General features: G+C 35.7%; 1 protein-coding gene across 1 annotated transcript in view; it reads left to right on the top strand.

Annotated features, from left to right (window-relative positions):
• Positions 1-26,645, top strand: part of CPA6 (carboxypeptidase A6) — a 36,299-nt gene extending 9,654 nt beyond the window's left edge. The window contains exons 6-11 of the mRNA XM_032222272.1: positions 2,284-2,388; positions 6,536-6,646; positions 6,832-6,922; positions 11,146-11,348; positions 18,986-19,070; positions 26,437-26,645. Of these exons, the coding sequence (XP_032078163.1) occupies positions 2,284-2,388; positions 6,536-6,646; positions 6,832-6,922; positions 11,146-11,348; positions 18,986-19,070; positions 26,437-26,645 (804 nt within the window). The remainder of the gene's footprint in view (positions 1-2,283; positions 2,389-6,535; positions 6,647-6,831; positions 6,923-11,145; positions 11,349-18,985; positions 19,071-26,436) is intronic.
• Positions 26,646-27,903: the final 1,258 nt, after the last annotated feature.

Genomic DNA, 27,903 nt, shown 5'->3' with positions numbered 1-27,903 from the left:
TTTCTGAATTAGTAAGGCCTGCAGACAGGGAGAGCAGGAAGGACAGATCTCAGGAGAAGAGCAAGGACTATCCCCTCCTGATCCTAGAACAAGGGGGGAACAGAAACTGCGAGATCAACACAAATTGAGATGGCTACGAGGGAGGAGAGTGCCCCACAAGGCACATCTGGGGATTGAGATGTAAGGAGGGGCTTTTGGGGGGAACAAGTGTTGAATCTGTGGAGCCTCGGGTGCACTTGCCAACACCTGGAGATTGCTGTATTCTGTCTTGTGGGGCTTGCCCGGTTTGCCTCCTTCACTGAACTTCTTGCTCTGGTTACTGTTTGGCTAACCTGGCTTATTGGACTGTTGGCCCTGGTTGCTTTGTGGCTAACCTTGCTTACTGGACTACTCGCTGCCAGAGGCTTCTGAAGGTGTGAGTGAGAGCTTTGCTCCAGGACTTGTAGTGAACATGGGGATGTTTGTGGGGACAATTGGAACAATAAAGGGGAGTTAGACCTGTTCTCTGGTTGTGTTGCTTTCGTGCCATGCCCCAGGTCATCACAATTATATATACACATATAAAAACACAGATTCATATTATTTTTTTAGAAATGTTAGCTATAAACAGTTCGTATATAGAAATCTTTTGCTTTGCTTGAAAAATAAGAATCATAGACTTGAAAATGACCTTGCAATCTAATCCTAGGAGATCAAGAGGATCTATTCAAAGAACAGTTCCAATCTATTGCTCTGACAGACATACTGCTTTTGCAAGTTGCTATGATTCCTACAGTCTTCTGTTCAGAGGAGATATTCACTAAAATTTCCTTAGTGGTAGTCAGCTTATCAGAGTTTAATTAATGAATCCTTATTATGTAAAAAGAATATTACCTTTTGTTCCCAGTTCCTTATCTTGGTGTGTGTGTGTGCATGTCTGTGTGTGTGTAATTTTTTTGAATGACATTGTGTAATTACTCCTTATAATTTATGTGTTGGTATTCAATTTAGAATTTCCAGGATAAATACCAAAGGAGATGCCTAAATGGCAACAAAATCTTGAGAAAGTTTATTAAATAAATGTCTCCAAATATACTCAAACCATGGGGGAGGTTCTTCGGCTGCAATAAGCCCAGGTGGTGAGAACAGTCTCCAGAATTTGACTCATGAAGAAGATATTTCCCCTGGACAGACATTTATCCCTCTCCCCCACCTTTAGCAATTGTTAGCCCTGGGATGGGATAATTAACTAAGAAGAAATGAACTGTGTGTATGCAGTCCTTGGTTTATGATAGCAACTGAGAATGGAATTTACATTATTAAGCAATACTATGATAAAATGTGATGCCACATATATTACTTAGCAATGGCAGCCCCCAGCAGTCTTCATTGCTGTTGTTAACAGAATCCCACTATTTGTTAGCCAATGACCCACCTTGATTCAAACCATTCCCAGCTTGGTCCTTTCCAGCCCCGAGCCTCAGAAAGCCTGACTCCTCTTAAATTGCTCTCATCCTCATCTCTGATCTTTCAACCGTCCTGCATAGTGGTTGTCCTCATCAGTTATCTCGGGCCACTAGATCTGTTGAGGACTTGCACCTCAATCCCTGTGCAGTGAATGGTCACTCTAGCACCACAGTGCAAAACCCAAGTGTTTTGCACTGTGGTAGAACATCACCCTGTGTTCTACTGGCCCTGCCACCTCAGCTGACCTTTGCCATCTGTAAGACAGATGCTGACTGCACCAAATCTTGTTGATGCTACCTGTTCATGGTTCTTCAAATCTGGAGGGGAAAGCTGTCACTTACTAACTTACCAAGGTTGAAGCAGAGATTTGCCAGCAGCCTGAGCCAGGGTAGAGTAACTAATTTATTTATTAAGGTCATGGAATGGAGCCTGTTAGCTTCCAGTTAGTGCTTATTAGGGAGGCACCACAGAGAAAAGCCGTTGAGGAAGAGAAAGCTTGTTCAAGCAATCTCTCCACTTAGCAAGAGGGAGAAAAAATATACAAAATACAGGTCAAACATAGGTTAGTAATATAGTATGTTGTTCTCTTGAAACTATTGTAAAATGAAAGTACATATTTTTGTTAGATAACAAACTCAGAAACGAAACATATAGGAAACTACATTAAACTAATGGGGATGTACTTCTAATACAGTATTTCCACATTCTGTTTAGCATCCTTTAAAAAGGGGAACATTTCACTAAGTTGCCACCTGTCATTGGAAGAACACGTGCTTCAACTTTTTAAAATCCATCCATAATTTTCTTTTTCTCATGCATGTATTTTTACAATTGCAGCTAGGCAAAAGAACAAGGGTTTATAAGAAAGCTGTATGGATTGACTGTGGAATTCATGCAAGAGAGTGGATCACTCCAGCTTTTTGCCAATGGTTTGTGAAAGAAGTAAGGATTTTTTTTTTTAAACTATCATCATATTTTGAAATCAGGAAAGGTTCTGTCTATTATACAAAGTATGTTATCAAAGCAGAGGTGAATTGTTACGATATTTAACTAGGCTTTGGATATCTATATCTATGATATTTCAACCTTACAGTTGGTGAAAATCTTGTTAGCACTATGATACTTGCATTTAAAAAGTCTTTGCTAAATAAGAATAAAATTGTGCAACCTAGGTTATAATCTCCCTGTCTTAATGACAATTATTGATAAATCTCTAATTTGATTATTATTGACAAATTCACAGAAAATAAAGATAATAAAGAGCATAAAAATAATCTCATTAAGAATATTGTTGTTGATGAAATGAGTTCCCAACTTCAGTCAAATAAATTTATAAGCTTAATTTTCTTTGTCCAATTGCTTGGTCTGGGTTGGGCAGTGCAGAGATTTGCAGCAGCATAAATCTCTCTGTTTATTAAGGACTTCATTCACTATATTTATATCCTATATTTTCACAAAATTGAATAAATGTGGTACAGGGTCTAACTACAGCAGATAACTATTTTTGAAGTTAGGAAATTCTAGAAGGTGTTATAATATAAATGAGAAGCTGCAAGGTGTTCTCTTGTGAAGTATGATATACACATGTTTAAAAGATTAGGAGCAATTGAGATTAAGAAGTGTCTTTTGATTTTTCTTATATTTATTTTTTACTTAGAAGAATTCCATTACTTGAGGATAGTCTGTCTGTTTTTTCTTAATATGTTTTGCATTTGGAAAGATAAAAGTTGTTGAGAACTAAGAAAAGCAGTGGCTTTGATATTGCATAGTTCAACATTATTGTCTACTCTCAATTATAAGGATTTCAATAATTGTATTATATATAAATAAATTATTTGGAAAATAATTGACTATGGCCTAAAAAGATCTCTAGCACTTAAGAAAAAATATTCATTGAAAAAAAAATAAGGTAAAGGTAAAAGTTCCCCTCGCACATAAGTACTAGTTGTTCCCGACTCTAGGGGGCGGTGTTCATCTCTGTTTCAAAGCCGAAAAGCCAGCACTGTCTGAAGATGTCTCCGTGGACATGTGGCCGGCATGACTAAATGCCAAAGGCGCATGGACTGCCGTTATCTTCCCACTAAAGGTGGTTCCTAATTGTCTATTTGTATTTTTACTTGCTTTCGAACTCCTAGGTTGGCAGAAGCTGGGACAAGTAATGGGAGCTCACTCCGTTACGCGGCACTAGGAATTCAAACCGCCGAACTGCAAATCTTTCTCATTGACAAGCTCAGCTTCTTAGCCACTGAGCCTCCATGTCCCTGATGAAAAAAATATAGATCTTACATAACTCATTTACCTGTCTTACCTAGATTCATTGTATTTCCTTTTTATAGTTTTTTTATTTTAGTTAGTTAGTAGTTTAGATCTTGTTTGTCTTTGACTTATGTGCCAATGCTTCTGCCAAGATAGGTGGGTGTTGTTTCCCGTTGTGGTCCTTTTCAGGTTTTTAGTTTAACAGTGGTATAAAGGAAATGGAGGTACACATTTCTACTGTTGACTGGTGATAATTATTTCAAAGTAATTTTAAATAATAGAGAAGGGCAGAGCCATACATATCCCCTTGATTTTCTTGATATAGACACATTATATGCTTGTCGTATGTTAATTTATTATGCATATTCTTCAAAATCAGGGTGCAGTACAACATTATCCCCACAAGGAGGCATGCTAGTCATGTTTGTCTATATAACTACAGATGCTTGCAGTGCCTTTGAGCAATAGCTTACTTAAATGAAATTTGGAGTTTGTGCAAGATGCTAATTGGATGTCTGGAATAATGAGCTCAGTTACTGTAACTAATAAGTACATTAAATTACATTATCTTTTATCAAGATAAGTGATTTGTTGGCTTTAAGGCGAGCACTGTTCTTTTAGTAAGCTAAAAGAATAAAACTGAAAATTCTTCCTCCTTAAAAATAGTTCATTCCTGTTTTTCACTGGATGAAGAATGCTGCAGTGTTAGTTTCTGCAGTTGCTATTATCAACTGAAAAGTTCAGAAAGCACCTTCACCAATTTAGTCTTTTAAAATATGCTTGCTAATGCTGCCGAGTCACTTTTTTGAGATGGGCAAACATATAAACGTGACAGACAAACAAACAAACAAACAAATCTCATGAACACACAAATACAGCAGAGGAATACCTACCTTGCTGGAAATCTATTGGCCAAAATCTTCCAGATTCCAAACAAAGTTCTGGTTATTATTCTTTAGCAATGATTCTTTATCTTAGATCCTCATTCCATTGGGGACAGTCTGAGGCAGATGCTGTTTGTCCAGTCTGGATAAATGGGCAAATTGAGAATCCCTTCTGCATAAGAAGTAAAGGGAAGGGGAGCTGGAAACAGGCCTTCTTCATTTTGGAATAACATCTCTCCCTTCACAGTTATAATTTTATAAAGCAGTAAAACCTATGGTTTCCCAACAGGCCTTAAGGTGAAGAGTGCAATTAGAAGCATGCTAAGGTAGTTTTATTTTAGTTCTGAGTTGACTTGATGTATTTTATTTATTTGAACATCTTTGAATATAACATGTTTTATTCTGAGCTATTTGGAATTTTTAGAAAAGGCAGCATAAAAATACATGTCTAGCTATTTTTAAGAGTTCAAGAAACTGGATCCCTGTTAGTTCAAGCAAGAAACACAACCAGTAGTACTATCTTTATTACAAGCTTATGTTAATATTATAGCGCAAGACTGAAAATATTTCTCACCTCCTTTCCTTTTACTCTCCAGAATACTAGCGAGAGTCCCTTCTGAAATGTTTCCCATTTCCTCCTTTCTTCTGAGGACTAAAATATCTTTTACATGTCAGTTGTCCAGTATGCAGTTCTCCGTCCTGTTTCTCCACCAGAGATTCCTAAGTGTTAGTCAGTCAGTATCATTTACTTTAAACACACTTGCTGCCATATCTCCAACTGGATGTAGGTGTTGGGGGTGGGCACCACAATAAAGAAAAATCCAAACTTTTCATTGGTTGCATTAGAAAAACACTAAGATGGACATTTAACATTATTTACATATCTCATGGATATGTAAATGATGTTAAATGATAGCAAGATATTGAAGTGGGGAATGAATCTCCCTGTGTCTTCTAGAAAGGCTTATTCAATTTCTATGCAAGAGACTACACAGTCTCCTTAAATGTATGTAATTTCAAAAGCTCTCTATTATTTGACCCAAACTGATTCTGCTCCTGCCTTGCAAAGTGCCCACAGCAACAGTTCTGACTGCAAAAATTTTGTGTAGCAATTTCTCTGGCTGTCTTCTTGGATGCTCAGTTCCTCGTCATGGACTATACAGTTCCAACTTGGCCTGTCTAAATCCAGGCTGCTTCTTCCTTCTGTTCAATTTTGAGGCTTGAGACACTCCCTAGACAAGTCAGCAATTTTCTCATTGATGAAACTGCCAGCTTCTTTCTTTTCTCATTGGCCAAGCTGCTGTGGGAGAAAGAGAGACTGGCACAGCCAGGGGGAAGACTTAAATGAGCCATCATTTTGGAATCCTCCCTCTGCCAGTCACTCTCCTACAGCTGCCAACCATATTCCTTTTTCTTAATAGTAACTTTATTAAAGATTTTCATAACAAAAATAAAAACTAATGCACATTTTTAGAAAAGTTAGAATTTTTTTTAAAAAAGTAGATGGCCAAGAGTGGTATGCTCTGGGCTCCTTCAAATAAATAATGTTAACTCTCAGTATCTTGGAAGTGTACCTTCTCAGTGTTTAGGAACAAGGTTCTCCCTGAGATCCAGATTGTCCCTACTCTGTTATTTAGAAGAGTCATGAAGTCCTCTCTTTTTAACCTGGCCTTTAAACAAGGGAAATTGACTGGATGTGATGGTCGCTCACTGGTACCCAAGGAAGGAGATTAGCTAGTGTCAGAAGCTCAGTAGTAATCTTTTCTCACAATTAGTGCCATAAGAACAAAGAATGTTTTGAGAAATAGGAGCCTAATCAATTGATTGTTGTTTAAACTTGCATTGACAGTTATTTTATTAGGTTAAAAATTGGCTAGGATCTCTGAAAAAAAATCACATTACAAAATTTCTGAACTACACATATTATTTCAACTATTTTTATGTACCAGGCTCTTCAGACATATCAAAATGATTCAGCCATGAGAAGAATGCTAAATCAATTGTATTTCTTTATCATGCCTATTTTTAACGTGGATGGATATCATTTTAGCTGGACTCAGGTAAGAAATAATTCAACACGAGGGTATTAATGAAAAATACTAAGAATATCAATATTAAAGAAGTGTGTTTGGAAAAAAAAGGTTTAAATATTTAACTTCACTCTCTGTGAAAAGATTTGTTACAAGCATAGCATAGTTTTATCTGTATATATGTTGTATTTTTATATTTAAAAATCTATGCCTAGGATCGATTTTGGAGGAAAACAAGATCAAAGAATTCAAAGTTTCACTGCCATGGAGTAGATGCCAATCGTAACTGGAAAGTAAAATGGTGTGGTAAGTCTAGAAATAGATCTTTTATCATTGGCCAATTAAATTAACAATGTGTATATAATTCAGGTAAATATACAGTAAATATGTAACTTGGATTTTGATGATATTGTTGGTATTATTTCAGGATCAAATCCCTTTTTTTATTTTTGACTATAGTATCCCTCTTTGTCTCTTAGTTCTGGCATTGGAACTTTTACTTTTGATCAGACTGGCTTCCCAATCAAATAAACATCCAAACTTTGGCCTGTTTACAAATATTTTTTTCATCCTACATCTCACATTGAGACTTTGAAACAGCTAAAACAATATCTAAAGAATAATAAGAATTTTAAATGCTAAAAATAGAAATGGTTAAAAATAATTCTAATTTTCAGGGAGAACAATTATTAAATCTTAAAAACAAGGTGGACTTTTGCTAGCTTCTAAAATATAGTAATGAAAACACTAGAGAAATATGACTTTGGAAATTATTCAAAATCATTCATTCTTGAGTATCCTCTCAGCAGACCAATCTGTAAGCTCCAAGAAAGAGCTTAACAAACAAGTAGATAAACTAGCAAACGTAACAAACTACTAGATAAAGTAGAAGAATGTGGGTTGGACAGCATCACAACCAGATGGATTTGTAACTGGCTGACCAACGACACTCAACGTGTATTCCTCAATGGAACTGCATCTACATGGAAGGAAGTATGCAGTGGAGTACCCCTGCTCTGTTTTGGGCCCAGTACTCTTCAACATCTTCATCAATGATTTGGATGAGGGAATAAATGGGGAACTGATCAAATTTGCAGATGACACCAAGCTGTCAGAAATAGCCAACACTCCAGAAGACAGGCTTAAGATACAGAAGGATCTTGACAAACTTGAACATTGGGCACTATCTAATAAAATGAAATTCAATGGTGAAAAGAGTAAGGTTCTACATTTAGGCAACAAAAACGAAATGCACAGGTACAGTATAGGTGGTACCTTCCTCAATAGTAGTAACTATGAGACGGATCTTGGAGCCCTTAAATATGAGCCAGCAGTGTGCAGCAGCTGCCAAAAAAGCCAACACAGTTCTAGGCTACATAAACAGAGGGATAGAATCAAGATTATGTGAAGTGTTAATACAAGTGACGTGCGGTGAGGTTTATGGCTGGTGAGGCACTGACACAGGGGTTTCAAATTTTTTTAGACTTGTGGACTTCAACTCCCAGAATTCCACAGCCAGGCATGCTCAGTTCCGATTTAAAGCGACAGCATTTTTTCTCCTTTGCGAAATACATTTTCCTTCATTCTTTTTCTTCTCCCTCTCCCTCCTTCCTCCCTCTCTTCCTCCCTCCCCCATCTCTCAAACAGACACATGCACACAGAGAAGTTAGATCCCTCTCTCACTCACTCACAAACACAAACACAGAAGTTGGATTGGATATATTTTCCAATGGCTTGAAAGCAGCTCCTCTGCCATACCCCCCACATTCCCCTGCTGCCTTCCGATCTGAGCCTTTGATTGCAGGTGGAGCCACGTTGCCTTTTCAAACTTGTAATCAGTGAAGCTGGGCTTATATACTTTCATCCAGCTGTGTGTGTGTGTGTGTGTGTTTGAAAAGGCAACGTGGCTCTGCATGCAATCAAACTTTTTGAATTTCTCCCCCCTCCCCACACACGCACCTTTTCCAGCTGTTTCAGAGAGGATTTCAACTCTGCTCTTGCCTGCCATCATGAAAAGAAAAATAAATGTAAAAGGAAAAAGGCATGAGCTCTGAGGTCAGACTGAGCTAGCTGCTCCCAGAGCCTCTAAAAATGCCCTCTACAGGAGGCAGGACAACCACGTGCCTCATCTACATAAGGAATTTTTCGGCTTTTAATCCTTGCTTAGCTCTGCTCGAGTGATCATAGTCAGACTAAATGAGGCACCTCGTTCTCCTGCCACCCCCTGTAGAGGGCACTTTTTAGAGGCTTTTTTACACAGTTAAGCACTAAGCAGAGTCATCCACTGTGACTCTGCAGCAACTACCTCAGCCTTTTTCCTTTTACATTTTTTTTTCTTTTCATGATGACAGTGGTGAGGCCCTGCCTTCCCTGACTGCACGTCCCTGGTTAATACCACTTTATAATGCCTTGGTAAAGCCACACTTGGAATACTGCATTCAATTTTTGGTCCCCATGATGTAGAAAAGATGTGGAGATTCTAGAAAGAGTGCAGAGAAGAGCAACAAAGATGATTAGGGGACTGGAGACTAAAACATATGAAGAACTGTTGCAGGAACTGGATATGTCTAGTTTAATGAAAAGGACTAGGGGAGACATGATAGCAGTGTTCCAATATCTCATGGGTTGCCACAAAGAAGAGGGAGTCAAACTATTCTCCAAGGCACCTGAGGGTAGAACAAAAAGCAATGGGTGGAAACTAATCAAGGAGAGAAGCAACTTAGAACTGAGGAGAAATTTCCTGACAGTTAGAACAATTAATCAGTGGAACAGCTTGCCTCCAGAAGTTGTGAATGCCCCAACACTGGAAGTCTTTAAGAAGATGTTGGATAGCCATTTGTCTGGAATGGTATTGGGTTTACTGCCTAGGCAGGGGGTTGGACAAGAAGACCTCCAAGGTCCCTTCCAACTCTGCTATTGAATGAAAAGTTCATGTGGAAGACGATGGATCCAGATAAACAGATGGTGAGTTCCAAATTAATAATAAATAATTTTAGAACACAGCTTGAAATAAGTTCCAAGCTCCAATTAATTACAGTTCCTAACTTGCACAGACAAATAAGTATGAGACAGTGACATTTTAGCATAGCACAGAAACAGAAATGAGAATCCATTTCTGGAGAATTAAAGGACTCAAAACCCTGATGTTTCTTTTCTTTTCTTTTGCTTTGCATTTTTTAATTTTTAAGGCAGCACTATTTTGGCAATTCTGTTTTCTTTTTCTGTCTAGAGTAACAGAATACAAATACAAAATAAATACCTTATATATAATGGCAACCAAGGACAAACCAATTAGCAATAAATTAACAAAATATCACAGCTTTGACAAACCTCTAAATCTCCATTTCTTTTTATCAGGAAAGGAAAACTATATTTCTCCATTTATCCAGTTGGTTAGAGCTGCTGTAGACAGTAAAATCTAGAGGTCAGAGCCTCCTTATTCCTGAATAGAGCCCTTTTTTGTAAATAATACATATGGGACAGCAAATCTACATCTTTAGTTACAAGTTACTGGAGTTTATACTGTTTCTTTTAATAGTAAATGCTGCTTAGTTGAAAAAATAAGGATCAAGCTAACTTTGTAATAATAGTTACATAATACTTCGTTATTAGGTAAATTGTGGAATGTTTCATCTCATTTTTCTAAATACTGAAGATATTATGTGAGGAATATTTTGACAAGAATAATGAACAGTTGTCAAAACACAAGAAAATTTGCTGTACTATTATGCATGTGTATTTCTCATGTGAAGCAGATCCATTACTGATTAAGGATATTCCTAAATTGTTGATCAGAAGATAGATTACATTTTTCTCATAACCAAATCATTCATAAAAAAGAATCATGTTGGCTCAAATAAAAGGTCCATCCACTTCTACTCTTAATTTACATGAGTGCTGAAGCTGTAATCAAAGTTTTAAACAATATCCAATTCAGCTTAATTTATGTCTTGGCCCACTGGGAAAATAACTTTTAACTCATACAGAATGCCTTTCTTCTGCTCAAAAAATTATATGCAAGTGAGATTTAATACTTGAATTGTATCAGCCAAATTTGTTTAATTAGAACAATGGTAGACAATTTATATAACCTTGGAGTAGCTTTTTCTGGTTCCTGAATAATCTTATCAATGGAATTAGGCAATAAACTAAATAAGAAGAAAATAAGTTTCCACTTCTTTTTGGTAGGAAAATAAGAAAAATAAATGTATTGTGCTGTAGTACAACTAATTCATCTTTAAAGGCCTTTTAAATTTCAGACAAAAAAGATTAAAATCTCTATTCCTATGAAATTGTTATTCTGCCTTATCCTGTCATCATTATCAAAACTTGCCACCTTGGAATCAAAATATTTTCTGAACTATTGGGATTATGTCCATTGTCATTGGTCCAAGATAGATTATTTTAATTCCTTAATATGTTCAAAAGACAGAACCCCCGTCTGGTATTATATGTGTGCGCTATGACCATGTTTTTGTTAGGTTTAACTTTGTGTGGATCATCATCATTTCTTTCCTTCTAACATATAGATGAAGGTGCTTCCCTTCATCCCTGTGATGACACATACTGTGGTCCATTCCCTGAATCTGAACCAGAAGTGAAGGCTGTTGCTCATTTTCTTCGCAAACACCATACTCAGATGAAAGCCTATTTGTCCTTTCATGCATATGCCCAAATGCTATTGTATCCATACTCTTACAAGTATGCAGCTATTCCAAATTTTAGTTGTGTGGTAAGTATAGAATTCAAAGAATTCTGCATGTTTGCATGCCAATTATGCCTTTTGTTTTAGTGAAGAGAATGTGCTTCTGAGTCCCACTCCTTTGCAAATGAATAATTAGAAACCTCATAAGAATTCAAATGTATGTTGTCCTATCCAAAATAAGGGAACAGAGTTGGTGTGGAGGAGAGGGAAAACTCAGCTATTTTTAGCTGAGCCAAAAATATTGAAATTTAGGTTTTTCAAATGACTGTATTGGTTACTAATTTTTCCAACAAATACATTCCATAATGATTTAAGGGATAGTGGTTTTGAAAGATCAAATCATATTTCAGGGAGACAGGACAAGTGAATATATTTTAATGGCAATGGCATTGACATATAATGGTTAGTTCACACATTGTTTTATGTCAATATTGTATATGGTTGGATTGATTTTGGTTGCAATACAAGACACCAAAATCCAATTACTGTATCATGGTCGATAAACTGATTTTAGCTCCAGCTTATTGTATAGTAAGCCATATTGTGGCTTACTTAAAAATAATGACTTAACATGATATGTAAACTCAATCATTGTAAATCTGCAGTATTACAGTGAGAGGAATAAAGTGAAGGAGAAAGAGGAATCTTATTCTGTATAATAGCCAATATGTTATGGCCCATATGTGTGCATTATGCCTACCATACAGTGATCATTGGGCTGTATAAAAGATTTTCCACAGAGAAGCAACTGGATCATTCTAAAACATGTAAGGAGATACCCTGCAGAAAGGAAATGTATCTTGCAAATTTGTATTATTTCATTTGTATTATTAATAAATACACACACAGTATACTCACACAAATACACAAACATCCATAATTCTGACTCTTTCCTGATGGAGAAAAAGCTCATATTATAAGAATTTACTCATAGCCACTATGATCCTTTGATCTCCTTTTCAATTGTGAAATTGGAAGAAGCAATGTATTTCTTAAATGTTCTTTCAAGCATGGAGAACTATATAGTTGGGATCTCCCATAACATGTATGGAGTAAGGAAAAAAAGGGTAAGAAAACAACATTTTTATTCCCATTTCAAGACTTTCCATGGCTTGACACAAGACCAATCTTCTCAGTGTGTAAACTGTTTTCACCTTCTTTGCAAAATCAACAGAAAATTCCCTTTCCAGAGATTGGTCTCAACAGAACAATGGGTGAACCAATGCAATCCTTATATACCAACATTTTAAAAATGTACTACTCTGCAGGAACTAAACAGTACCTCACTATGCATATGCAGCCTGCAGCAGGAAAGCAAAGCTCAAACATTAAAGTCACAAGAGCTTGTTACTCTAAGCCTTTGGGCAGACAGAAGGAACATGATAATAGAGAATAAGTCACAATCAAATATTGAGAACATTTGCACAAATAAGAAATCCCTAACTGACAATGCACTTATACAGGGAAGTCAACAAAGTACAGTTTCAATTTATATACAGTATGGAGCAACCTGCATTGAATAGCAAAGCAAGATCATAAAGAAATTTTATCTCTCTTGATTCCTTTGCGACCAATTTCACAAGGTCCTCAGATTTATCTTATGTCGATGTTGGCCAGAAGAAGAAAGCTTTTCCATGGACATTATCATCTAGCAAGGAGAGGATTCTTTAATAATTTGTGAGTTGAAGACAAACAGGCTTCTTTCCAGCTTACAACACAGAATTGTGCTACCAGTCACTCTCTGAATTAATGTGTTAAATTATTTAGGTCTTGGAACTGGAGAAAGGGATATACAACTCTCATTGTACGTGTTATCTAGTGCAGACATATTCTTTTGTTTATTTCAGTTTTTAGTTATTGGGAAGTTTTCATTCAATTGCTACAGTCATGTAAGATACCATGATCTATGACACACAGTGTATTACCTTATGATATAGCATCTTTGGTTTGAGCTTTAATGTGCCATATCAATGCAGTCATTGTGACTGTAAGCCAACTCAGTAAGCTATGGTTAAAATAAACCATTGCTTAGCCCAATATGTAAAGTTATTCTGTGTACTATAATTTAAAAAAGGATGCTATTAGAGCTCGTTGCAATTTGTATATACAATATTATCTGAGATAAGAGTTTGGTAAAGAATCAGCAGCAAAGGTATTTCTAAGGCCATGCAACATTAAAGTTATTCTTGTTAAATATAGATAAATATATATAAAAGCTGTTTCCTCAAAATAAAAACAGTGACAGTCAAAACTGAAAAACAAGTTTTTGTTTTTGCTATACAGTATCAGTATCACACTGTGAAGCCCAAAGCTGCATAGCTCCCATTTCCCCTTTTACAAAGACCTGGGATTCAGAACAACTGCTGAGTTCTTTTCAGCTCAGCTCATATAACCACTGAAGGAATCTGTCCAAATTAAAACTGAATTTTGCATTTAGGTCAGTAATTTTTAGTGCACTTCTCATCCCACAGATGTGGAACTGCAGGCAAATCTCCATTTGGAAGCCTAGAATATATATCTTCTTGAGAACAAAAGTGTTACCCTGCAGCATAGTCAAAGCTAGTTTAAAAAAAAATCATGTGCTACTTCACTTCCCATTATAGCTACATTTTTAGTCCCCCTAATTGTTTATATAGCTGCATCAGCATATTGTACTTTATAAAGTTTAAGAACCCATAGTTTTGCCCTGAGTTTATAATTCAGTAAAAAGGAAATAGAGGAAGGGGAAAACAGAGATGAGAAATAGGGTAGCAATGTAGTTGCTATAGTTACAGGTTTATTGCTGCAGTTTTTTATTCATTGATCTTTGGGTATATGGACTGAATTCAATGATATTTTTTTTCAGAGACGGTGTGAGGGGCTGCATTTTAAGATATAGTAGGGCAGGCTGGGAAATCTTTTTGATTCTTGAGTTAAGAGATTGTATCGACTCATTGGAATAAATGAGAATTGAACAAATGCGTTTTGATTAGACACTGGTGCAGCGATTGGTTTTGCACATTTAACTAAGCAATTGTACAGTATTTGATTTTTCTTAATATGGCATATGCAAATAATCTTCAGGTTTCCAAACCATGCCATATGGGTTATTTGTATGGCAACTGAGCCAATGAAGTTTACCCAACAGAATATTGTAACAAAGTGTGTATTTACCCTAATTATGTTTATTCACCCAATTATATCTTTTTTTTTAAAAAATATAATTTTTATTAAACATTATTACCTTTAAAAAACAGAAAAAAAAACAATACAACGACATAAATACAATGACATAAGCAAGACAAATCATACATAAAACATACAGATACAAATGCCGTTTTAGACATACAACCCCCCCTCCCCCCCACGGTGACAGTCATTCACAGCCCAGTTTTTCTTTCTTTCCTCATTATTAGATCTCTAAGCCACATCTTCTCATTGCAAGATTCAGGGATCTATTACAGTACCTATGTTAACTTTCCCCATTTTAAGTCCCTGCTGTTCTCCTAGTCGCCCACATATACCATAGGTTCCAGCTAAGATAATGTTCTGTTTCTCCTTTGTCCCTCAGCCAACCCGTCATTCTGTCCATTTCTGCGCATTCGTAGATCTTTTTAATTAATGCATCTTCCGGCGGTATAGTGGTGGATTTCCAAAATTGTGCATAGGTTATTCTTGTGGCCACAATTATATGCAGGCTCAAATGCCATATTGAACTGCTTATGTTATCTGGTTTGATGCTTAGTAACAGGTTCTCAGGTCTCCATTCAATGTTTGCCCCGGTAACCTCTTTTAACCATTTTTTAATCCTTTTCCAATATTTCGTGGCCTCAGTACAGGACCACCAAATATGGTAGAATGTGCCATCCTTTCTTCCACATTTCCAACACAATGGAGATAACCCAGGAAACATCTTAGCTAACCTCGTTGGGGGGAAGTGCCACCTATACACCATCTTGTATATGTTTTCTTTGAATGCAGTGGATGTTGTAAGTTTAATGGTCTTACTCCATAGATCCCACCATTTGCCCATTTCAATTTCATAACCTAGGTTTCTCTCCCATACTGTTAGAAGGCTTTTGTCCATCTCTTCATTGGTATCTTGGCAGGTCAAAAATTGGTAGATCTTCGATAACATTTTTTTGTCTCCACCAAACAAGATTTTATCTAGCCCCTGAGGGTTTGGGTAGATCCCGAAACGTGCCTTATCACTTTTAAACCTGTTTCTAACCTGTAAATATTCCCACCATTCCAAATTCCTGCCCTGTTGCTCTAATTCCATCTTTGTTTTTATGTTGCCCTCTTCTGTCATAATATCTTTATACGTTATGTTTCTTGTCCAATTAAATAAACTCGGATGTGTTAAGGCCTCTAATGGTGCCAACCAACACGGAACCCTAAGATAATATTTTTTCCCAGACCCCCATCAAAATCTTCCGAATATAATGTCCCATGAAGTACCTATGGGGGGTGTCTCTTTCTTGCCAGAGGGAGGCATGCCATCCCTGGGGGAGGTCATGTCCCTCTATAGCCAATAGGCGCCTTCTATTCAACATCACCCAATCTTTCACCCATGTCATGATTGCTGCGTTATAGTATGCTTCCCAGTTGGGTACTCCGAAGCCTCCCAGTTCTCTGCGTTTTTGTAAAGTTTGGGCTTTAATTCGTGCTTTCTTGCCTTGCCATATAAACTGTGTCACTATTGTCTCCAAGGATTTAAAAAAAAAATTATCCAATTTAGTTGGTGCCGTTTTGATTAGACACTGGTGCAGCGATTGGTTTTGCACATTTAACTAAGCAATTGTACAGTATTTGATTTTTCTTAATATGGCATATGCAAATAATCTTCAGGTTTCCAAACCATGCCATATGGGTTATTTGTATGGCAACTGAGCCAATGAAGTTTACCCAACAGAATATTGTAACAAAGTGTGTATTTACCCTAATTATGTTTATTCACCCAATTATATCTTGTATCCATTCGTTTGCTGTCACATTGTTTTATGAACATTAGGAAAAGATTTTTTAACATTACCATTAACATTATGTTACCATTAACAAACATTAACATTATTAACATTTTAACATACCCAGTGGTTCAAATGTAGAAAAAATAACTTTGCTTCTAAAAACAGTAACAAAAGAACAATCTTAATAATTACTTCATAACAGTAATTACAGTGTAACAGTGCTACACACTGAACAATTTAGGAGAAAAAGTTATACAAAATAAATCGATTATCATGAATAGAAAATGTTAAGATTTATATTTTCTATGCATTTGTCAGTATATTTCAAAACTATGAGCCTTCACATGACAATGTATAAATATTAAATGGATTATAATATGCACATAAAGTTACTATTCTTAAAACAGATAAATTCCCTCTAAAATGAACAGAATTAAGAATATTTTTGACAGGACTTCATATTCAAATAAGTGTTCAAAGCTTATAAATATAAATATTATGAAACATTAATGATATTGCTTCTTCCTAATTAATTTTAGCATATGATGCAATATTTTTTTAATTTTTAAAGGGAAGCAAATGTAAGCATCTTCTTAGATCAATACTAAGAAGTACCCTGTTTCCCTGAAAATAAGACACACACACACACACACACACACACACACACACACACATACAGGATAATAAGCCCAATTGGGCTTTTGACCACATGCACTAAAATAAGCCTTCCCCAAAAATATTGCAACACAGCAGCAGCCATGTGGTGACCACACTTGCTGCCTCCTGCACCTCAAAAATAATAAGACCTCCCTGAAAATAAGGCCTTATTTTTTGGGGGGTGGAAAAAGAAAATAAGACCCTGTCTTATTTTGGGGAAAACATATTAGAAGACTGTTTAATGGGTGGTACAACCAGTTACGAAGTAAATTATCATTTTGTACAGTCTTTGCATATTTCTAGTGATTTTTTTAAATATAAAAGCCAGCATATATATTTTCACACCATTATTTTAAGTAACATATATTGCATAATTAGAGCATCATGCTGTAAAAATTACCATTTTGAATTGTCTAGCAGCTTATCATTTTAACTATTTCACATGCTTCCCAGAGTAATTTCCCCTTGAGATGGGCAGTTACATAAATTTGATACATAAAATAAAATAAAAATTTAAAAAGTAAATTCTGTAACATACCGGTATTTCTCTGCAGATCCTTTGCTTTTAAACAATTCTATTTTCTTATTTTTAAGTGTAGTCTATTATAAATACATTAAACTCTAGTAAAATAATGTTCATACCCATAATCAAAACTGAAGTATAAAAGCTAGTTTAGAAAACTCAGAAATAAGTAGCCTGAAAAATATAATAACAAGGGACAGGTAGCGAGCATCTCTATGGTCTAAAGAGGCTTTTCAAACCAAATGTACTGCATTTACAGGGGGAAAAAGATGCAAACATTTGTATCTGAAATTCACTACAAACAAGGTTTGGTTTGGATTTGATATATAGCAGTCACTGGATTTCTTTCATAAATACTTCGTTGTTTGTTTGTTTGTAATAAACCTGCATATTAAAAGACTTGTATCCTGGAATACCATGTTTGTTTGTATCCCTTTATTATTTTTATGAATAAATCAATGCAGCGAATACATCTAATACATTTTCTTCTTCCTATTTTTGCCACATCAACAATGCTTTGAGGTGGGTTAGGCTGAGACTAGTTTAAGGTCACCTACCCATAGGTGGTTTTCATGATTAAGATGGGATTTGAACTCACAGTCTTCTTGTTTCTAGACTGGTGCCTTAACCACTAAACCAAACTGGCTTTCATATTGTTTCGAGTTCTAGTGTTTGGCACAAGAAACTATCCAAAGAGTTCCTATACATAACTTTATCTATATACTATATGTATATCTTCATGGCACCACAGGAAAAAAAAAACAGGCTTGATTGATTGCTAAGGTGTATACAATATTTTGAAAACAAATTATTGCATGAGATAACACCCTAAACCTGTAGTTCTCATAGGGAGAATGATACTCTTGTTAAACTTGGTTAGGATATAACATTTAAAAGTGAGCTGGAATGTTAAAACAAGTGGCCAGTCTCCCCTTTAGTCTAATTAATTGAATGTCCTTGGTATTGTGGGGCAGTCATCTTAATGTAATCTAAAAGAGGAGATAGAAAAGCTTAGACTTGAACTTAGAATAACTTTATTGTCACTTTGAATGTACACTAATTGGCATACATTAAAATGAAATTTTGTTGCATACAGCTCTCAGAGGGTCTCCACCTGCAATGTACACTATATAAACATGACAAAATAAATAAATACAAAATTATGCATATATCCACATATATGCCACAGAGAAATGCCACAGTCTCATTTGGATCTAGTTGCTTCTTAATACATGACAGTAGGGCATGAGATGGCCTGTCCCAATACTATTATGCTGATGTTGAAGTAATATTCTCATATATAGATCTTCATAATGAATGATATGCATATAACCAGAAAGGTATAACTTTAAGCAAGGATATTCATGAAAAAAATTCATTTATGGTAACAAAGGTAGCAGTAGAGGGCACAAGATGCAATAAATTGTGAAGGATAAAATTAAAAAAATGGGTAATCTTTGTCCTATATCATTCATTATAAGAATATAATTAATATGCATGGGGGTTATTTTTCTTTTTTCTTCGTCATCTTCCAGGAATCTGCAGCTGTTAATGCTGTAAATGCCTTGCAGTCTGTTTATGGAATAAGGTATCGATACGGTCCTGCTTCCAGAACTTTGTGTGAGTGTCTCTGACAAATTAGATTTAAAAAATAAATAAATTTTGTTGATGATACTGTAATAGAGAAAAGTTTTTAAAAACTAAAATTTTATTAAATGAAGAACATAATACTGTAGTACCCCATTCCCCTGACAATAACCCCTTCCCGGATAATAAGTCCAATTGGGCTTTTGAGCGTATGTGCTAAAATAAGCCCTCCCCGAAATTCTTATTTGTTTTTTTTTATTGAAAATTTTAAAAAACAAGCTTTTACAAATATTTACTTCCCTCCCCCCCAAACCCCCCCCATCCTCCCCCCCCCAGACTTCCCAGAACCAATACAAGGTATAAATCTTTAACAAAAACATGCCTAAATAAGGTTAAAAAGAAAAAAAGTTAATAACATCTTTTACTTGAGCTTTAACTCCTCCTTGCTAGGCTAACTCTAAACAATTTATATCATTCCTAATTTCTTTAATCATAAGCTATCTGAAATTTCTTAGTCCCGTATTTATTTTGAATATAATCAATCCATCTTTTCCAGTCCAATTTATATCTCTCGTTTGAGTGATCCTTAAGATATGCAGATATTTTAGCCATCTCAGCTAGGTTTGTTACTTTCAATGTCCATTCTTGAATCGTAGGCAAATCTTCCTTCTTCCAGTATTGCGCTACCAAGAGTCTAGCTGCGGTTATTAAGTGCAAAATCAAGTTAATCTCTAGAACTGTACAATCAGTAATTATACCTAACAAAAATAACTGAGGGGTAAACTTTATCCTTTTTTTGAGAACATTTTGCATAATCCACCATATTTTTATCCAAAATGCTTTAAACTTTTTGCAAGTCCACCATATGTGAAAGTAAGTAGCATCAACACAGTCACATCTCCAGCATTTAGGTTGCAAATTCGGATACATAGAAGCCAGTTTTTAAGGATCTAAATGCCATCTATAAAACATCTTGTAAAAGTTTTCTCTCATATTTTGGGCTTGTGTAAATTTTACATTTCTTACCCAAATCTTTTCCCATGTATCCAACATTATTGGTTCTTCAAAATTTTGAGCCCATTTTATCATACAGTCTTTAACTAGTTCTGTTTCCGAATCCATTTCTATAAATACATTGTATAATCTCTTTATATGCATTGGACTTTGATCTCTAATTTGTTTGAGTAAATTATCCTCGACTTGCATAAAGCTGACTTTTTTATCTATTTTCCATCTGGCCTGTAACTGCCCATACAGAAACCATGATTGAATTGCCTTTTCTTCTTTTAGTACATTCAAAGGTTTTAACTGTAATATACCTTTTTCTAAGGTAAGAAGCTATCTGTATGTAATTACATCCTGTTTTTGTACTATATTTATATTTTCTATTGCGTGTCTAGGAATTGCCCACATGGGTATCTTATCACATAATTTATATTGATATTTTTTCCAGACCCTCAATAGAGCATTCCTTAAAATATGACTTTTAAAGTTTTTATCTACCTTTTTGTTATATAACAAATAAGCATGCCATCCATATACCAAATCATACCCTTCAATATTAAGTATTCTGTCATCTGTCAAATTAATCCAATCACTAATTACCTATAAAACTACTGCTTCATAATATAGTTTTAAATTGGGTAATTTCAAGCCTCCTCTCTCACGCACATCTTGCATTATTTTTAGTTTTATTCTCAGCTTCTTTCCCGCCCAAACAAATTTATTAATGCCCTTCTGCCATTCTAGCAAATTCACATCTTTTTAAAGTATTGGTATCATTTGAAAAAGAAATAAAAATTTAGGTAGAATATTCATTTTCACAGCTGCTATTCTTCCCAACAACGATAATTGTAATTTCTCCCAATTTTTCATCTCCGTCTGTATGCTATGCCATAGTGGTTCATAATTATTCTTATATAGCTTCCCATTTGAGGTTGAAATATAAACCCATAAATATTTGACCTTTTTAACTATTTCACATCCTGTCATTCCTTCTAATTCTTCCCTTTGTTTAGTGTTCATATTCGTAACTAGCATCTTTGTTTTCCCTAAATTTATTTTAAATCCTGACACTTGACCATATTGATTAATCATATTCATTAAAACCTTACTAGATTCCCATGGTTGGGTTAATGTTATAACCAAGTCATCCGCAAAAGCACGTACTCTATATTCTTGCTGCCTAATCTTGATTCCCTGTAAATCATCTGAGCCCCGTATTTTATTCAGCAATAGTTCCAAAGTTATGATAAACAGTAATGGAGATAAGGGGCAACCCTGCCTTGTACCTTTCACAATTTTGAATGAGTCTGTTAAACTTCCATTAACTATGATTTGAGCTGTTTGTTCCTGATATATTGCTTTAATTGATTGTAAAAAGTGCTTTCCTATTTGCATTTTTTGTAATATTTTCAAATTGCCAATTGACTCGATCAAAGGCTTTCTCAGCATCTAAAAATATAAGCACAGCAGGAATTTGGTTATTCTTTCCCAAATATTCCAGGGTATTAACAATTAGTCTTACATTACTTCTCATTTGTCTCCCTTGAATAAAACCTGTTCGGTCATTATGAATCAGTTGCTGAGTAACCAACATTAACCTATTCGCCAGTATTTTAGTAAAAAAATTATAATCTATATTAAGTAATGATATAGGTCTATCATTTTTTGGTAGAGTTAAGATCTAGATCCTCTTTTGGTATCAAGGATATGAAAGCTGTCTTCCAAGATGGGGGTACCCTCCCTTCCGTTTGGATCATATTGAATAATTCCTTGAGAGGTTCTACCATTTCTAATTGTAAATTTTTGTAATAAGCTAATGTCAGGCCACCTGTACCCGGTGCTTTCCCTACCTTTAGCTGTTTGATTACCTGGAGAATTTCCCCCAAGGTTATTGGTTGGTTCAATCTTTCCCTCTGCTCGTCTTTAACTATAGGTATTTTTTCTTTATCCAGGTATCTATCTATATCTAAACCTTGTATTTTATCTTTCATATTCAATCCTGTGAAAAATTCATGAAAGGCCTTTTGGATCTCATCCTGTTGATGTACTTCCTCCCCGTTATAATGTAATTTCGATATATTACGAGATTTCTGTTTTTTCCTAATCAAATATGCTAACCATCTGCCAGATTTATTTGCATTACAGAAAGTGTTATGTTTTGTATATAGCAAATTAGTGGCTACCTGGTCTGACATCAGCATATTAAATTGCCCTCTTAATAAGGCAATTGCTTCTTTAATCTTTTTGTCTCCTGGTTTTAGAATTAACTCCTGCTCTCTCTTTCTAATTTCTTCTTCAAGTTCAATTCTCTTTTCCCCGTTTACGTCTTTGCAGTCTATTTAAGTTTATCAGAACTCCTCTCATATACGCTTTACTTGCGTCTCATACCATTTCCATAGATGTACCCTTATTCATATTAAAAACAAAGTATTCTCTTAATAATTTTTTACATTCATTAATTTTTCCTCATATCCAAATACATTTTCATTCAATCTCCAAGTCCTTCTTGCTTGCATCCCAAATCCCAACTCCATCCAAACCAGATTATGATCTGATAAGACTCTGGAACATATCTTCGTCTTCTTTACCCTAGAAAGCAAATCATTGGTTGTTAGTATAAAGTCAATCCTAGAAAAGGATTGGTGTCTGTCAGAAAAAAAATGTGAAGTCATATTCTTCTGAGTTCCTTTCTCGCCAGATATCTCTCAATTCAAAATCATCTACCATGTCAAAAAAGGACTTAGGTAGTTTCGCTCTCATTTGAATATTTTGCCGAGAAGCCTTCTTATCTTTCTTGGTATTCATAATGCCATTCCAGTCGCCCAGTAATATACAGGATCTATAGTCCCAATGTACTAACTTAGCATGAAGCATTTTATAAAATTTATCTTGTTGTTGATTGGGAGCATATATACCCAATAGAAGTATCCTTTTCCCTTCTATTACCAGATCTATTGCAATATATCTTCCTTGGGAGTCTGCTTCAATTAATTCGGCTTTCATGTCCTTTCTTAAGTAAATAACTGTACCATTTTTCTTCTCCGGAGCAGAAGCTATAAAGTGTTGTCCAAGTTTGTATTAATCAAGTATTTCTGATCAGTAGATCTAATATGAGTCTCTTGCAGGCAAATTATGTCATTCTTGAATTGTTTCAGATAATGATTTATTTTCTTCCTTTTCTGTGGGGAATTTAAACCATTAACATTCCAAGTTAAGAACTTAGTTGTCATCTTTGGCTCCCTGAAGCTTTTTAAGAGCCATCTGGAAATCCTGAAATTTAATTTTCGGCCTGGCTCCACCCCCTGCTTCTAAATTAAGACTTGTAGCTTCTTGAACAGTAGCATGTTTGTTGTGAGGCTTGTTGCTTTTTAAACTCTTGTTCCATTCGCCTAGTGATCACGTGGGTTTGTCTTTGTTCCTTGGCTCCTTGTAACTCTGAGAGAGGAAGTTGATCCACCCTTGTTGATCCTTCAGTAGCTTTCTGTCTATCCTGTCCTTCTTGTTGTCTTTCTCTGGGTCCAGGAAAGGGGGATGTCCAGCCTGCAATATATTATTGTAAAAATCTCGAGCCTTCCATACTGAGTTAAGACGGTATCTTTGCCTCTGATAGGTGAGTGCAAGTCTGACTGGGGCCTCCCATCGGAACTGTAGCTGACGATTTTTGAGCTCCTCAACTAAAAAGGCATAGTCTTTTATCGATCTCAGCATTTTAGGTGGTATTTCCTTCAAAACAGTCACCTCCTGACCCTCAATTTGAAGCTTAGTTTTGTAAGACACTTGCAATATCGCGTTCCTCATATCCCTCATAGCAAAGTACACCACAATGTCTCTTGGTAGTTGCTTTTGTCTGGCAAGCCAAGAGTTGACACGATAAATCTTTTCAATTTGCCATTCAAAATTCCCTCCTGGCCTCCCCATCAATTGATCAAAGGCTTCTGAGAAAATCTGCTTCAAATTTTCTTGATTTTTCTCTTGAAGGCCTCTTATCCTTAAGGCAAATTCCATCTGTCTATCTGCAACATTATAATTTCATTTTCTGCATCGCCAACCTTTTGTTGAATCACATCCATTTTTGTTACCAGATTAATATTAGAATCACTAAGATCTTCTAATCTGTCTTCAATTCCTGAGACGTAGCCAGATAGGCAATTAAAAGCCACCAGAATATTGCCTCTAATTTCCTGGTTCCGGGTCATAAGCTCTTCTGACAAATCTTTGTGAGCAGCAGATATCTCTTCTTTAATTTCCATCGCAGCTGCATGATTTTTTAAAGCTTCGACTAATTCTTTTTGCAAAATTTCTCGCGTCAGGGGCTCCCCTGCAGAAGTGGGAGGGGGGAGTAGTGACTGTAATTTAGTGGTTGGGGCAGGCGAGCTTCCTGCACTTTTCGACACAATGGGGGGGGGGGACTTTTGCTGCTTAGACGCCATTCCAGGTTTAACCTTATCTACCCAATTAGTAAGTCCAGGCAAGCCGATTATCCAGCAATTACTATTTAGTTTGGTAATAAATCACTTCTTGATCTTTAAATGTTCTGAGCTCCATAAAGATGTCCTCAAAGCCTGACCCCTCCTACAAAGCTATTTGGTGCCATTTTGTGTCTTTCTAGCAAGTAAATTGTCAGAAGGAATTCTTTAAAAAGATGAAGTTAAAGATTTATACATACAATTAGGAGTTCACAAGTATCAGTTCTGCCCGTTTGAAATCAATAATAAATCAGATTTTGTGCTGAGGGCGGGTGAAAGCCTTCATTCTGCAGCAAGAAGCAGAAGAAATTCTTGACACGGAGAAATGCTATGCAACCGGGGGTCTCCCACTCCCTTCCCAGATTTATGCTCTGGTGGGGTTAGTTGGAGCACTGCCCAAACATAGCTTGCTCGACTCTTCTTCTAAGCCTGAAGAAGAGGTAATCAAACTGCTAAACAGTTGATGAATGCTGTTTAGACAGTTTAACGCAGCCAAGATTCCGGAGCTGTTAAAGACAACAACCCTTGTCAGGCCCCTGCCCACCGGAATTATTGTAACACAGCAACAGCCATGAGGTGACCATGATTGCCGCCTCCTGCATCTCAAAAATAATAAGACCTCCCCGAAAATAAGGGCAAGCACTTATTTTGGGGCTCAAATACAATAAGACCTTGTCTTATTTTCAGGGAAACACAGTACCAGTTTTAATGTTTGTACGTTGTTCAGAATTATTCTTGAGGAGTTGGGCAGCATATAAATTTAATAAATAAATAAATACCAACTATAAATTACTTCTGAACTATGAGTAGTTATGCTTCTAGCTTTTTGTACCAATATGTAAGGAGGTACAGGCTAATGCTGGGAAGATAAATAAGTAATTGGTATAGAATTGCAGCTCGTATATTCAATGTTTGGGGAAAATCTTTTCCACTATCATCCACAAATTGAGCATTGCTGTTTTATGCAATATATATGACTACAGCTCACATAATTCCATATATATTCCCTATATATATTTCACCTTGAGCCTGGTGAGATTCAATCTGCCAAATTACAGGTAGCCAGCAGTCAGCAGAAGTAGCATTCAGTACTGCATTTTAACCACTACACCACTGCAGCTCAAAGATGAGAGTGTGACACTTTTCTAATCGTAAAATAATAAGAAGCTAAGTGCTCTAGGTTTTTGGAATTTAAACCAACAGACACCTGCCACGTAACCTCCCAAAGCTTAACAATTGTCAATAAGAAAGACAAAAATGTCTGGATAGTGAATATGGCAATACCTTGAGAGAGCAGAATAGAAGAGAAAGAAGATAATAATATACAAAGACCTGCAAATAGACAGTGGCAAAAGAAAGCAAAGGTAGTATCAATAGTAATAAGCACCTTTAGTGCAATCCCAAAACAACTGGACACCACTTGAATACCTTCAGCATTGACAAATTCACCATCAGTCAATTGCAAAAGTCAGTTTTTACTCAGAACAGCTTACATTCTGTAACCTCTAACACCAAAATCAATATCTGCCTATCTCAGATCCTTGGGAAGGACTCGATAAGTAGATAAAAATGTTAAACCCAGACTATCCTGCTGACTATGCAATGAACCATAACAATACAAATAATTTATTACCCTCAAACATCCACACCTGCCTATTCCATTGATGGTGGGTGAAAAGGCTAAATCCAGGCTGAATATCTAGCTGACCATGGAACAAACCATAATTAAGAAGTCATTAGCCCTGCTCTTTTCAGTGCAGTTACCCCACTACGTGAGGGCCTTTTATTTTATTTATTTATAAAATGTATAGGCTGCCTATCTTTATCTTTGCAGAAGATTGGGAAACTGAGATCACCCATCAAATGTTGTAGATACATGTATTAACAAATTGTTTCCTAAACCAAACATTGTTTTTCTTTTTTTCCAGATGTAAGTTCTGGGAGTTCAATGGATTGGGCCTATAAAACTGGAATCCACTATTCATTTGCCTTTGAATTGCGTGATACAGGTCATTTTGGATTTTTATTGCCTGAGAACCTAATCAAGCCAACCTGTATAGAGACCATGCTGGCTGTTAAAAATATAACCATGCACCTCCTTAAAAAGTGTCATTTAAGCGTTGCAGCCAAGTTTTAATTTTTTAATTGTTCTTAAGAATACAGCGTGAAGTCACTCAAATATAGAATATAGCATTTTCCACTAGTGGAACCCATTGAAAAAAGAAATGATATTTTCTATATATAAGAGATATTCAAATGTTTGATACATATACTAGGCCATACATATGTGGTATCAGGACATATGAAGGCAGAAATCCTTGAGTGTATCTAAATAATTATTGATGAAATTATGAAAGGTGGAAATGAGAAAAAGTAAAAAGAAAAAGAAGCACCAAGGCTTTATTCAAATTCATGTCTAGCAAGAAAAAGGATAAATCATGTGAAATCTTTGTTCAAATAAATTATCTGCCTAATTTATACATGAATTTATATATGAATCTCAGCTTGGCTCAAAGAAGAATCATAATTTGCTCAAAATGTTGAATTTTGAACCATTGAAAGTTAGTCATAGCTCTGATATCTATAACCTAAGCTAAACCTTTTGCAATAATAAAGCTATTTTACTGTTAGGATCATATGTTTATTAACATTGGAATAAAATACATCATGCAGCAAAAAACATTGGCAAGACCTGTGTATTAACTTCCTGGGAGGAATATGCCGAGAATAGAGGATACAGTATATTCCTCTATGAATGTCACCAAAGACCAAATTCCAAAATTAACTTTAAGATTGGAAACATCCAGATGGAATAATGTTCTATCATACCTACTGCATTCATTATATTTTTTCATGTTCCAATTGTAGAGGAATAATAGCATTTATTTTTACTATTGTGCTTTAAACTCCAGGGAACCTATTTTATTTAAATTATATTTTAGAACTCTCCTTCATAGCTAGAGATTGAATAACCTTTATTGCTATCACCTTGGAAATGTCAGCATGGTCAATTTATTCAGTGTAGAAAATGGATAGTGTAAGATGTAATCAAAGGGTCAACTCACCCAATAAGTATTGCATTTCCCCAGGCACAATGAAATGGAAAATAAGTAAATAACAGCCAAAGCAGAGAAGGCAATTTCAACCTCTGAAACCAGGACAGAAACAGCTATTATATAAGTATATGGATAAGAATCAATTGGTTTCGCAGATCACATGTACTGAAAAAGTGTAAACTTTTAGTCATTTGCAGCATGTCACTGCGTAGCTGCAAAAATCGTAACCATTCCCCCTGCAAAATACCAAGTGATGAAGAAAGGCATCCTTGTCAGTCTGACTGCATCTTTCTTCTGGTATACCCTTTTAGAAATTATATATATATTTCTACTATGGTG

Source organism: Thamnophis elegans, chromosome 8 (genome assembly GCF_009769535.1).
Source record: "Thamnophis elegans isolate rThaEle1 chromosome 8, rThaEle1.pri, whole genome shotgun sequence".
In the NCBI taxonomy this organism is placed as follows: Eukaryota; Metazoa; Chordata; class Lepidosauria; order Squamata; family Colubridae; genus Thamnophis; species Thamnophis elegans.
The sequence above is the reverse complement of the archived record's forward strand: the minus strand, read 5'-3'. Positions and strand labels throughout refer to the sequence as shown.